The sequence below is a fragment of the Myxocyprinus asiaticus genome, chromosome 28 (genome assembly GCF_019703515.2).
Source record: "Myxocyprinus asiaticus isolate MX2 ecotype Aquarium Trade chromosome 28, UBuf_Myxa_2, whole genome shotgun sequence".
In the NCBI taxonomy this organism is placed as follows: Eukaryota; Metazoa; Chordata; class Actinopteri; order Cypriniformes; family Catostomidae; genus Myxocyprinus; species Myxocyprinus asiaticus.
In genome coordinates this window covers 25,877,934-25,891,339 of record NC_059371.1, presented here as the reverse complement: position 1 = coordinate 25,891,339, position 13,406 = coordinate 25,877,934, and the positions used below count along the sequence as shown (strand labels likewise).

The following is a 13,406-nucleotide window of genomic DNA, read 5'->3' as shown; positions in this document are numbered from 1 at the left end:
TACTTGACTAAAATAACTGACAATTCTGCTCTAAATGTCATGTTTGCGCTTAGATTAAAAATGCAAGTTAGCAGAAACAATGTGCCGCTTTTGTGCTTTCATTTTGATATCATACTTTGCTCTTTATTATAATAAAATAAAACACTAATCATGCAGTAACACACTAATGTAATGATGGATGTATGCAGTCATTAATTCAGAGTCGCTGTCCTCGAAATCCGAACGCAGTTGGTCAAAAGAGATGCACATTGCCGGTGTTAATGGTGATGACACCTCTAAATACACATCTTAGTACCAGTCAATAAACAGGGCACACACAGCTGGAGTGTGCGTGAAAGAGATAGTGAAGTCAAAACTTATGCTCTAGGTTAAAACGTCGCATAATGAGGGTTAAGTTGAAATATTTTTTTGGGGCAACCAACATATGCCACAAATGCTGTTGACTGAGCTTAAATTGTTTTTGAACCCGGAACATTCCATTAAGTTTGCAATCAATAAACGTAAGATGTAGTGACAATACAGCATTGGCTTCAAATGGCAAGTGGCAGATCCATCAACTGTCACGAATCTCTCTATAACTGGCCCCGGGCCATCGGGCCATCATTATTGTTGAGCCCTGGAGTGTGTGCTTAAGTCAGGCGGCCCCTCCCATGTCTTCCCTGCACTCTTATTGTTGCTCTATCCTGTGCGTGTGCACATGCAGGAGGGAAAGTGTACACATCAGTATGGGTGAGGGGGGCTGTTTTGCGTAAGTGCACAGGAGTGCGTTGGTTCGTGTATCTTTGGGGGAGCTCTCAGAGTGGACTTTACCCACAGTGTTAATGGTTGTGCTAGTCAAGGCCTAAAACTTCTCAGAGAGAAAAGAGAAAATGAACAGGATGGAGGTGGATCCATGTGATCGTGACTCACAAGGCCATCCTTCTGTTTTTTGGCTTGTTCTGTTTGTTTTTCCTTCATTTTTTAAGAAGTTTCTTGGTAGCTGCATCATCCGCTACAAGCTAACACTGTCTAACGGTTTGACTTTGCTCAAATGCTTTTGTAGTTTGGTTTTGACTCAATTGTTCTTGCTGAACATGTTTTAGCTGTGAGATTTAAAGACCGAAACATACGTGATGTTTTTGGAATAAAAAGTAAGTGGTGCTTGACTGTGCAAAAGTTGCCACCACAAGGGTGTTGTGGGTGGTTGCTAGAGTGTTCAGTATGGTTACTAGGTCACTAATTTACTGGCCCTTAGGAAGCAATACTAATTATGAAAAACGTATATAGAAATGTTCCCAAGCAGAGTTCACCAGTCGGAATAGAGAAGCTCAACTTGTGGTTGTAGATTGTTGCGGTTACATTTCAAACAGATGTGCATCTTATGTGTTTATTTGTGTCTTAATGTGGTGGTTCTTGTGCTTGTTTCCTACAGGTGACATCACACAGAAAGGCTATGAAAAGAAACGAGCGAAACTGCTGTGCCCATACGTACCACAGACCCATAGTAAGAGATGCCCCATGTTTTCCTCTCTTTTTCTTTCTTCTCTTTGCATCCTCTCTTTTGCATGTCATTCAATGTCTTCTACACACTGATCAGAGTCTGTTAAAGGGACAGTTCATCCAAAAATGAAAATTCTATAATTATTTAGGCTACTCACCCTCATATTGCTCCAAATCCGCATGACTTGATTTTTTCAGTGGAACACATACTGAGATATTTAGCATTATTTTTTATGTATTTTATATAATTTTTTGGGTGAACTATCCCTTTAAATAGCCAATGTTTTTCACAGTTACATTATGTTTTGTTGTTGCTCGTGTTTAACTTTTTTGATGATGGTGATGGTGAAACTGAATCCAGCTGAAGAATGTGGTGTAGATATGTGACATCTCTCAAGTTGCATTAATTATGTCTTACTATTTTATCCTTATTCTATAAATGATGTATCCAAGATACTACTGTTTTTGTATCTGCATTATTCACAGAAGTGTGGCTCCTTGCTGCACCCTAGTGATGGTCTGTAGAACTTCACCTGCTCTGTTGCTCAGGGCAGATGAACGTGATACATCAGTTGAGAGTTGTATGCATGCTGTATGAACCCTCGCTACATCAAAAGACCACACTTAAAAATAAGAGTCACTTAAAATAGTCTTGCATGAAAAAACAGCCATTAGTAACCCATCTCCTTATCTGGAAACTTTGAGTAACCCAATCGATTTAGATTATATCCTCGGTTAGCACCCAGCTGCTGGTCTCCGGATCTTTCCAGCCTGTTAGTAACCACACACACACACACACACACACACACACACACACACACACACACACACACACACACACACACACACACAGTCATACAGGAGTGAAGGAGGAACCAAAAGAGATGAGTTCACTCTGTTTGTGCATTGTGACAGTTCAGTGACATCAACTTTGACTTCCTTGTTCCATAAATACATTATTGCTTTGACATTCAAGGACTGCAGAATCACAGTTTACTTAATAGGTTCAACTTCATCCTTCTGATATGAAATTAGTGAAATTTGCATATAATGCATAGATATGTTCTCAGTCGAAACCTCTGATGTCAAATATGGTAGTGTGTCTTCAAAGGTGCCATTTTAGTGCTTTGAAGTTAAAGTTCACCCCCTATCGTCTGCTCCTCTCCAGCCTGTGTCATTTGTACAAAGTCAGCCTATCTTTATGTTGTATTAGAAACAAAATTGTGAATGGACTTTATTGGATTTGTTTTGTCCAACTGGTAATTGGTGCATATTGGTTAGCACATCAATGTTAAGTGTCAAATATCAGTGCTTCTGTGTATGCATTCGGAGATTTATGTTAACCGAAATTAATGGAACAGTTCACCTAAAAATGAAAAATCTCCCAACATTTACTCACCCTCATGGCACCCCTGATGTGTATGACTTTTTTCTGCAGAACACAAAGGAAGATTTTTAGAAGAATATCTCCTCTCTGTTGGTCCATGTTAGTGAATGGTTGCCAGAAATTTGAAGCTCCAAAAAGCACAATGGCAGCATAAAAGTAATCCATACCAGGGTCTTTCAAAAGTTTTGATTTCCAGGCCTAGAAGCGTCTTGGAAATTAATGAAATTGTACATATTAAATTTAACAATTTCAGTTCTAAAATGTTTCATTGGCTTTTTTCACTAAATTATTTTTAAACGTTCTTATCCAGCTTTCACAAATGACTGGAAATGTTACGGAAATGTATTGGTCAAAATGTTTGGGAACCCTTTCTGTGGTGGTGTGTGCAAATTAGTTTGTTTTATGAGCTGTGGTCTTTGTAGATGTGGATATCCAGTTGACCCCGGGTGTTGCTTCAGACCCCACCCCTAGCCCCAACACTGGGCCCACTCCCGCCCCACGGCAACACCGAGTTCACCGCAGCGGAGGAGCTCGGGACGACCGCTACAGGTCAGGTAAGGAAATTCAGTTCATCATATACAGTACATTCTTTGTTTTAAGTGACTCTGACCAAGCTCTAATAAATGCATGTGATATAACTCAAAAAGCTACAAAAAATCATTTCCTTAATACTTAATTTTATCTTGTTTTCAAGTAAAAATATCTACACATTTTTAAAACAATATAAACTTACTTTAGATGCAAAATTGTGATAGATAATAAGACCGAATTTCAGACAATATACTCTTATATATGCCAATGGCGTAATAAAAATACTTAATTTATTATATATTCTCTAAGAACAAGGCTGAACATCTTATTCATTAAATGTATCTTGTTTTAAGGATATTTAAATATTTCAACTTGGGGGGAAAAAAAGGCAGAAATACTTATTAAGAAAATTATTTTTGCATTGAGATTCAGTGTGAACACTTAATGTGTTTGTCACCAGCGTAGAGAGAATTCTTTGTCTCTACATGAGTCAGTTTAGTAACTGCAATCACTGTTCGGCGACATTACTGAATGTCTCATATGCCTCCTGTCATGTGCCTTTGTGTTATGTTAATCTTTTCATTTGTCTTTCTATACCCTTCTGTCCCTCTTCTCCTCGTCACTCTGTTGGTCTGCCAGATATTCACACAGAGGCCGTGCAGGCTGCTCTGGCCAGGCATAGAGAGGAGAAAATGGCCCTTCCCATGCCCACCAAGCGCCGTTCAGCTTTTGCCCAGTCTCCTGCAGAGCATTGCACTCCTCCCGGTGGGTCTTGCATCACCCACAAGCCTTCTGCTGCTCCTCCTGTCCAGATCCCACTGATGGAAGGGTCTCAGAGCCAGAATGTACAGACAGACCCAAACCCTGAAAACACACCCTGGTCTTAATATGAGGAAAAGGCCACAAGATATATGCAGGGTTCCCATGGTCAAGGACAAGCTGGAGAAATATAAGGGAATTAAAATATTTTGATAACCAGGCCTGGAAAAGTCATGGAAATTATTAAAATCTTAAAAAGAAATCACAATTTCTATTGTGAATTTATAATTTTGCTAGTTATGCTCAGCTCTGAAATATTTCATTTGCTAGAAATAGCTGTTTGTGAGTTCAAAATTATTTAAAAAAAATCCTTATCCAGTATTCATGAATGACTTGAGCAGTCATGGAAATTAATTGGTCAAATACTGTGGGAACCTTGTATAGAGAATTGTATATTCTCTAGGTATACTCTAAGGATATATTGGTGACTATATTGGTATTTGCCATAAATGTTTTTTTTTTTTTTTTAATTACCATATTGGTTTTGATTAGGCTGATATTTAGAGCAGATAATTTCCTTTGCCAGATTCCTTAGGTTACCAAACAGTTATCTGTCTTTTACACTGTACAGTAAAATGTTTTTCTGTCTGACATATTATTTCACTTAGTGTGGATGGTGTTTTTTTTTATTTTTTTTTAAACAGGTTAAACATTACAGATAATTTATAATAGGCTATCTGTCAGCATATTGGTTATTAGTCATAACGCAAAACTTTCTATATAAGTGCATCCCCCTTAAATGCCATATAACATATGAGTTTTTATCTGTAATATTGTTTATTTCTCTATATAAATACCTTTCTAACTTGTAAATGCATTTGTCTACAGATACATCTTCAACATCAGAGGACGAGGGCTCTCTGCGAAGGCGTCAGGCTGCCATCAGTGCAATGCTGGCACAGAACCTCCAGAGTCCTGAGTACTGGATCAACCGCTCTGTCCAGAGCTCCTCCACCTCCTCTTCTGCCTCCTCCACCCTCTCTCACGGAGAAAGCAAAACTCAAAACCACAACCACAGCCAAGGGCAGACCAGTGCACTCGCAGATGTGCTGGCACACACCCGCATAGGTAATGCAGAATAATGAGTCACACATATACGCATGCATGTGCAGGTACTGGATCATACACACCTACCACACAGTAGGGCTGCAGTTTTGTAGTTGTATCACACTTATATAAGAACTATTTAAAGGGATAGTTCAATCAAAAATGAACATTCTGTCATACTTGGCTCACCCTTATATTGTTCCAATCCTGTGTGACTTTCTTCCTTCAGTAGAACTCAAAAGGAGTTTTTAAGCAGAAGTTTAGTGTCAGTCACTATTCACTTTTATTGCGTCTTTTTTCCATAAAGTGAATGTTAAATGAGGCTGTCAGTCCCTAACATTCTGCTTAACATCTCCTTTGTGTTCCGAATAATGACAGAATTTTCATTTTTGGGTGAACTACTGCTTTGAGGGCACTTCAAATGACCCTGTCAGGGTAAAACAAATTCACAACAACATTTCCACTATCAGTCTGCATTTGAACTGACTCCTCAAACCTGTTTTTTCAGTCATGTATGTCATGTGTTTAATACTCAGCATGTGATGAATCACTGCTGTAATGTGTTCTCAATGCAGAGAGCAGCAGTGTTCCGCCTGATGTCACATCCTCTGTGCCTCAGGAGAGAAACTCCAGAGTGGATCTGCCACCCAACATAGCAGTGAAGGGCATGAGCCGTGGCCAGAGTCGCTCTAGTATGATGGACACTGCCGGCGGTACGGCCAACACATACATCACTCACAGCTCTGAGATGCAGGAAGCGAAGGCATTGACACATATTCAGTTTAAAGGGATAATTCACCCTCATGCCATGCCAGATGTATATGATTTTCTTTTTTCTGCTGAAAACAAATGAAGATTTTTAGAAGAATTTTTTAGCTGTGAAGGTCCATACAATGCAAGTAAATGGGTGCCAAAATTTTGAAGCTCCAAAATGCACATAAAGACAGCATAAAAGTAATCCATATGACTCCATTGTTTAAATCCACATCTTCAGAAGTGATATGATAGGTGTGGGTGAGAAACAGATCAGTATCAGATTAAAAAAAAGCACTTTGTTACTCAAAATTCTCCCCCTTGACCAGAAGGTGGCGATATGCACGAAGAATACAAATTGCCAAAAACAAAAGAAGAATGTGAAAGTGGAGCTTGCAAGTAAAAAATGACTTAAATATTGATCTGTTTCTCACCCACACTTGTTGTATCACTTCTTAAGAAACAGATTTAACCACCAGAGTCTTTTGGCTTACTTTTATGTGCATTTTGGAGTTTCAAAATTTTGGCACCTTTCACTTGCATTGTATGGACCAACAGAGCTAAAATATTCTTCTAAAAACCTTTGTTTGTGTTCAGCAGAACAAAGAAAGTCATACACCTCTGGGATGGAATGAGGTGGAGTAAGTAATGAGAGAATTATTTTTGGGTTAACTATTATTTTAACAATGAGTATTTATTCCCATTCATTTTCAGGAATGTAATAAAAAACAAAAAAAAAAACAGTTTATGTATGTAATAATTTATTTATATATATATATATATATATATATATATATATATATATATATATATATATATATATATATATATATATACACATATATACACACACATTTTTCAGTGTATTAAATTTGTATCCCCTTTTCTCCCCAATATGGAATGCCCACTTCCCACTACTTAGTAGTTCCTTGTGGTGGCGCGGTTACTCACCTCAATCCGGGTGGTGGGGGACAAGTCCCAGTTGCCTCCGCTTCCGAGACTGTCAATCCGCGCATCTTATCACGTGGCTCGTTATGCATGACACCACGGAGACTTCCAGCATGTGGTGGCTCATGCTACTCTCTGCGATCCACACACAACTTACCACACGCCCCATTGAGAGCGAGAACCACTAATCTCAACCACGAGGAGGTTACCCCATGTGACTCTACCCTCCATAGCAACTGGGCCAATTTGGTTGCTTAGGAGACCTGGCTGGAGTCACTCAGCACACCCTGGATTCGAACTCATGACTCCAGGGTTGGTAGTCAGCGTCAGGGCTCACTGAGCTACCCAGGCCCCCATAATGGGAACTCTCTTTAAGTTTGTTGGTAGTGTATTACTTCTCAGATAATTTGGCAAGGAAAAAATAAATGTTGAAATGACACTGACTTACAGGAAAGGCTTTTACAGTTAAGCCATTCTTTAACGCTTAAACACGGAGGTCTAGTAGGCCTGAATCTATTTAATTTAAAATAGCCTTTTGTACTTCATAACCCTGCTACTGATCTCCGTTTTGGTTTAGTGATTTCCGCATCACCACTCTTATGATTTCCGATCATTTAGGCTATTCACTTCTTAAATAAGAATCATAAACCACTTCCTGTTGATAATGTATTTTAAAAAGGTTCTAAATTGACATGTTATCATGTGGTTCTGCTAATGCTTTAATGTTTTGCTTCCTTCTCATTCATGGTTTGATGCTCATCTGACTGTAGGAAAAGGTGTGTTGGGGGGGATGCAGTGTAGTGTCACCCAATGGTTTTGTTCTCCCAAACTGATCCTGTTTGTTTCTGTGTGTTTACCTGTTTGTTGAAGATTATCTGTTTGTGATAAACCTGTTTTTAATTGAATCACTCCTTTGTCACTATAATAGATAATGGACAGCACAGTATATTTGTTACAGACAGTATGTATATTTGAGAGGACTCGAATATACATTTAAGTTAAACCATGACTACATTTGAGTGCGTTCCATATGGTGTTCTTTGAGAAGCTAATCTTCCTGTTCTCTGAAGAAGTGATTGAGAATATCTTTGTTAATAGGTGTTCCAGTACATAGTCGTGTCTCCACTAAAATTCAGCAGCTGCTCAATACTTTGAAGAGACCCAAACGGCCTCCACTTAGCGAGTTCTTCCTGGATGACTCTGAAGAGATTGTGGAAGGTATGAAGCTAAAATGTTTATTTATTAGCATTTCTGTGTTTACAGAAATGTCTCCAAATAATTCCAAAGAACACTCCACTAATATCCTCTGAATTGAAATGACTGTCATTACGAAGATCTACACATATATAAAATATTATGGCTAATTATGCTTTCAGCTGCCACTCTCTCAAAATCAGCACCCAAATTGCTAAAAAAAAATAAAAATACAATAAAATAATACATAATTAATTAATAATAATAATAATTAAAAAAATAATAATACAAAATGACACATATTCCGACTTGGCCTTCTCAATACGGAGCTAAACATTTGAGTCTTTTTTGTGCCATATTACATGCAGGGTTTTTAGCTTCTTTAACATATAACCATAAATAATATATTGCACTCTAAAGTAGTCTTGGGGCTAGATGTATCATCATGAGCATCCAACATCCTTCGTCTTCTCCTCTCCACTTGCAGTTCCCCAGCCAGATCCCAACACACCCAGACCAGAGGGCCGACAGATTATTCCAGTTAAGGGGGAGCCGCTGGGGGTGGTCAGTAACTGGCCACCGGCCCTTCAGGCTGCACTGGCACGTTGGGGAGCCACACAGGCCAAGAGCCCTGCTCTCACCACCTTGGACATCACCGGCAAACCGCTCTACACCCTCACCTATGGTGAGATATCACACTAGACTGAATTAATCTACCCATTTTATTCTGTATCTCAAATAGTTGTAATTTTTTTATTACTGTGTCCTTCATAATATCATATCCATCCTGTTATCTCAAGGTAAACTTTGGAGTCGTAGTCTGAAGTTGGCATACACACTGCTAAATAAACTAGGCACAAAAAATGAGCCAGTGCTGAAGCCCGGAGACAGGGTAACACATTTAAGCACATACTATGTAGCTGTACACTGCAGTATACCTGTGACAGCTCCCAGGTCATTGTTGCATTTTATTCTCCATGTTTCTCCTTTTAGGTGGCATTGGTGTATCCCAACAGTGACCCCGGGATGTTCTGGGTGGCCTTCTATGGGTGTCTTCTTGCTGAGGTCATTCCTGTCCCAATAGAAGTGCCTTTGTCCCAAAAGGTATGGCTAAACATAATATATAAATAACCTTTGAAACATAATAAATTAGCTCAAAGTTGAAGTGTTTCACAGTTTTTGTTAATGTGATTTTTAGGATGCAGGAAGTCAGCAGATTGGCTTCCTGTTGGGAAGCTGTGGTGTGGGCCTTGCTCTTACTAGTGAAGTGTGTCTTAAAGGACTGCCAAAGACCCCTAATGGAGAAATAATGCAATTTAAAGGTTAGTTCCCCATTGCACTTCTTATTTTATGACCCAGCCTCTTAATATTAGCTATAATAAAATAGTGGTTAAAAAATGTTTTTTTTTACGTAATCCTTGGTTTTCTTGTTCCATGTTTTACACTGTTGATTGTTCAAACTTGATCCTGGGAGAGTAATCCACACTGTATACCTTTGGCAATGCTTTTGCAGTGCTAACCATTCAAACTTTATAACCCAGGGTTCAAACCCAGACCCTTTATTACCCAGGGTTCCTGTAGCTCAAGATCTGGTTGAGCATGGCACTAACAATGCCAAGTTCATGGGTTTGATTCCCAGGGAACATACAAAATGATTAAATGTGTACCTTCTGTACACAAATTTTCATTTAAAAGCGGTGTTAACCCCCTTTCAAATATACAGTTGTGAAACATTACTTAAAGGAATAGTTCACCAAAAAATGAAAATTTGCAGATAATTTACTCACCCTCAGGCCATCCAAGATGTATCTGAGTTTCTTTCTTCATCAAAACAGAATTTAAGACTTTTAGGATTTCATTTCAGGCCTCCTCCTTTAAACAATGCAAGTGAATGTACTCCATTTTTTGACGGTCCAAAATGCATATTTTGGGTGCATCAAAATAATCCACATGACTCAAGTTGATAAATAAAGTTTTTCTGAACCCAAACGATTGATTATTTTTAGAAACAAAGTAATACTTATATACTTTTTAACTAAAAATGGAGTACATTCACTTGCATTGTTCAGAGGGGGAGGCCTGAAATGAAATCCTAAAAGTCTTAAATTCTGTTTTGATGAAGAAAGAAACTCAGATACATCTTGGATGGCCTGAGGGTGAGTAAATTATCTGCAAATTTTCATTTTTGGGTGAACTATTCCTTTAACCCAGGGTTGAGCATAGTTTGGAAAGCCTATTGGTCTTTTTGGAAACCATTGAATTGCCGTTTGATATTAGTCAGAATGTTGTATGTTTTCTTACAGGATGGCCTCGGCTTAAATGGGTGGTCACTGATACTAAGTATCTCACAAAACCATCCAAGGACTGGCAGCCACACATACCCACGGCAAACACTGACACTGCTTACATAGAGGTGTGCATACAGGCAAGCATGTGTGTGTAGGGGTGAATACAGATCCATTTTATCTCTCTAATTCTGTGTTGTGTGTGTTATCAGTACAAGGCCAGTAAGGAGGGTACGGTGATGGGTGTGGCTGTGTCTAAAATATCCATGCTGACACACTGTCAGGCTCTAACGCAGGCTTGCAATTACTGCGAAGGTAAGTGGTACTTCTCTACTACAGCTCAACCCACTTAAATATTCCTATTATCTCAGCAGCACATCATTGAATGACTCTTCAAGGTGTCAGAATTAGGCCTTAAAGATTAATTGAATAAACCATGCTGACTAAATATACAAGTGTTTTGTGCATACTTGAGCATAAAAATGTTAATAGCAGAAAATCATAGCCTCATACACAACAGACCTTAAGATATAAATCAAATTAATAGGCATTGCTGAGTCATACAGTACCAGTCAAAAAAGTTTGGACACACCTATTCGTTCTTTATAATAAAACATTTTCACATTGTAGAATAATAGTTGTCATGAAAACTATGAAATGACACATTGAAGTATGGAAAATATGTAGTGACCACAAATTTTAAACCAATCAAAACTATTCTTTATTTTATGTTCTTCAAATTGGCCACTCTTTGCTTAGATTAGAGCTCTGCACACTCTTGGAGTTCACTATCTTCCTTCACTATCCATTTCAACTCATCCATTTAGAAAATTATTTACCTTTTAGTTTTTTAAAGAAATCTAAACATAGGCACACTTTATATTTGCCTACAAAACTAATTTCCAGCATTTAAAGGGATAGGTCACACAAAAATAAAAGTTCTCTCATCATTTACTCGCCCTCATGCCATCCCAGATGTGTATGACGTTCTTTCTTCTGCAGAACACAAACATTGATTTTTAGAAGAATATCTCAGCTCTGTTGGTGCATTTAATGCAAGTGAATGGTCGCCAGAACTTGGAATCTCCAAAAAGCACATAAAGGCAGCATAAAAGTAATCAATATGACTCCAGTGGTTAAATTCATGTCTTCAGAAGCGATATGATAGGTATGGGTGAGAAACAGTTTAATATACAAGTCCCTTTTTACTATCAATTCTCCTCCCTGACCAGTAAGTGGCAATATGCACAAAGAATTCAAATTGCCAAAAACAAGAGGAATGTGGAAGTGAAAGTGGACATTTTAGTAAAAAAAAAAAAAAAAAAAAAAAGGACTTAAATATTGATCTGTTTCACCCACACCTATCATATCGCTTCTGAAGACATGAATTTAACCACTGGAGTCGTATGGATTACTTTTATGCTGCTTTTATGTTTTTTTGGAACTTCAAAATTCTGGCCTCCATTCACTTGCATTAAATGCACCAACAAAGCTGAGGTAATTTTCTAAAAATCAATGTTTGTGTTCTGTAGAAGAAAGAAAGTCATACACATCTGGGGTGGTATGAGGGTGAGTAAATGATGAGATAATTTTCATTTTTGGGTGAACCATTATTTTAAGATCAGAAGATCTTTAATATGATGAGAAACATACATTCAGTGAGGTGTGTCCAAACCTACAACAGTTGTCATACTGTACAGTATGTCATTAGATTATTCTTCTAAACAGTAGTGTGCAGTGTAGTTACTTTACCATCAGAATAATAGGAATATTTCCTTTTTGATTTTTTTGTTTTTTTGTTTATTTGTTTTTTTATCAAATCATTGCACACTGCACCCTTCTGAAAAACTTATCAGTTGAAGGTTGCAAGTAATTCAATATATGCCAGTCTGACTGGAATCCAAGTGTCACATCTCATCTCTTGTGTCTGAGTGATAACCTTTAAATATACTTTTATAAATATAAGTTCTGTTCTTTTTCTTAGGAGAAACACTGGTTAATGTCCTGGACTTCAAGAAAGACACAGGCCTGTGGCACGGAGTGCTCACAGTGGGTTGACTTGAAGTTACTTTTTGGTTTTACACCTGTAGACTTGTTTCCTCATGACCAGCAGTTTTTAACCACCATATGTTTGTGCATTCTTACAGAGTGTCATGAATCGGATCCACACTATTAGTGTGCCATACGCTGTCATGAAGGCTTGTCCACTGTCCTGGGTGCAGAGGGTTCATGTTCACAAAGGTACAAAACATGTCTGTGCATAATTATATGACACTGATCAAGTGGATTGTGTAAAAAGATATATAAAAAGAGGCAAAATACCTAAAGATTTATTTTCTGTGTGTACACAGCTCGTGTGGCCTTGGTGAAATGTAGGGACCTTCACTGGGCTATGATGGCTCACAAAGATCAGAAGGACACCAATCTGTCCTCTCTACGCATGCTGATTGTAGCTGATGGAGCCAATCCCTGTGAGTGAATAAACTAAACATTCTCAAACGTCTACGTGTTTTAGTAGTCCTACACTTAGCTATATACTTCATAATGCTGATCTATTCTGCTGATATTTCTGTTTTAGGGTCAGTGTCTTCGTGTGATGCATTTTTGAACGTCTTCCAGTCTCATGGGCTGAAGCCAGAGATGATATGCCCATGTGCTTCCTCCCCAGAGGCCATGACTGTGGCCATCCGCAGGTACATGCATCAATCCTTGATGCCCATCATCAATGTACCTGTGCACACTTATTGCTGTATATTGATAGACCAAAATATTAGCAAGGTCGATTAATCAGCCTATATTTATCCAGTTATACATTGTCTAGAAGTGTACCAACAAAATTGTCAATAAATAATAAACAATTTCTGTTTTTATTTTTATTTTGAATTTGAGTAAATACTGTGTAAGCCCATAATGGTTGACCACTTTTGCTGTAGCTTTATTCTTACCTTCCTTTAAAACCATCT

General features: G+C 38.2%; 1 protein-coding gene across 3 annotated transcripts in view; it reads left to right on the top strand.

The window, feature by feature from the left end:
- Positions 1-13,406, top strand: part of LOC127419025 (disco-interacting protein 2 homolog B-A) — an 87,399-nt gene that overhangs the window by 54,490 nt on the left and 19,503 nt on the right. For all 3 annotated transcript variants that reach the window (XR_007893592.1, XR_007893591.1, XM_051660051.1), the window contains exons 2-17: positions 1,412-1,483; positions 3,289-3,420; positions 4,037-4,162; positions 5,045-5,284; positions 5,839-5,976; positions 8,063-8,182; positions 8,646-8,843; positions 8,959-9,050; positions 9,152-9,262; positions 9,357-9,480; positions 10,462-10,571; positions 10,656-10,758; positions 12,428-12,492; positions 12,591-12,684; positions 12,795-12,914; positions 13,022-13,136. Coding sequence is in view for 1 of the 3 variants with exons in the window: in XM_051660051.1 (XP_051516011.1) it covers positions 1,412-1,483; positions 3,289-3,420; positions 4,037-4,162; positions 5,045-5,284; positions 5,839-5,976; positions 8,063-8,182; positions 8,646-8,843; positions 8,959-9,050; positions 9,152-9,262; positions 9,357-9,480; positions 10,462-10,571; positions 10,656-10,758; positions 12,428-12,492; positions 12,591-12,684; positions 12,795-12,914; positions 13,022-13,136 (1,960 nt within the window). In the remaining 2 variants the exon portion in view is untranslated. The remainder of the gene's footprint in view (positions 1-1,411; positions 1,484-3,288; positions 3,421-4,036; positions 4,163-5,044; positions 5,285-5,838; positions 5,977-8,062; positions 8,183-8,645; positions 8,844-8,958; positions 9,051-9,151; positions 9,263-9,356; positions 9,481-10,461; positions 10,572-10,655; positions 10,759-12,427; positions 12,493-12,590; positions 12,685-12,794; positions 12,915-13,021; positions 13,137-13,406) is intronic.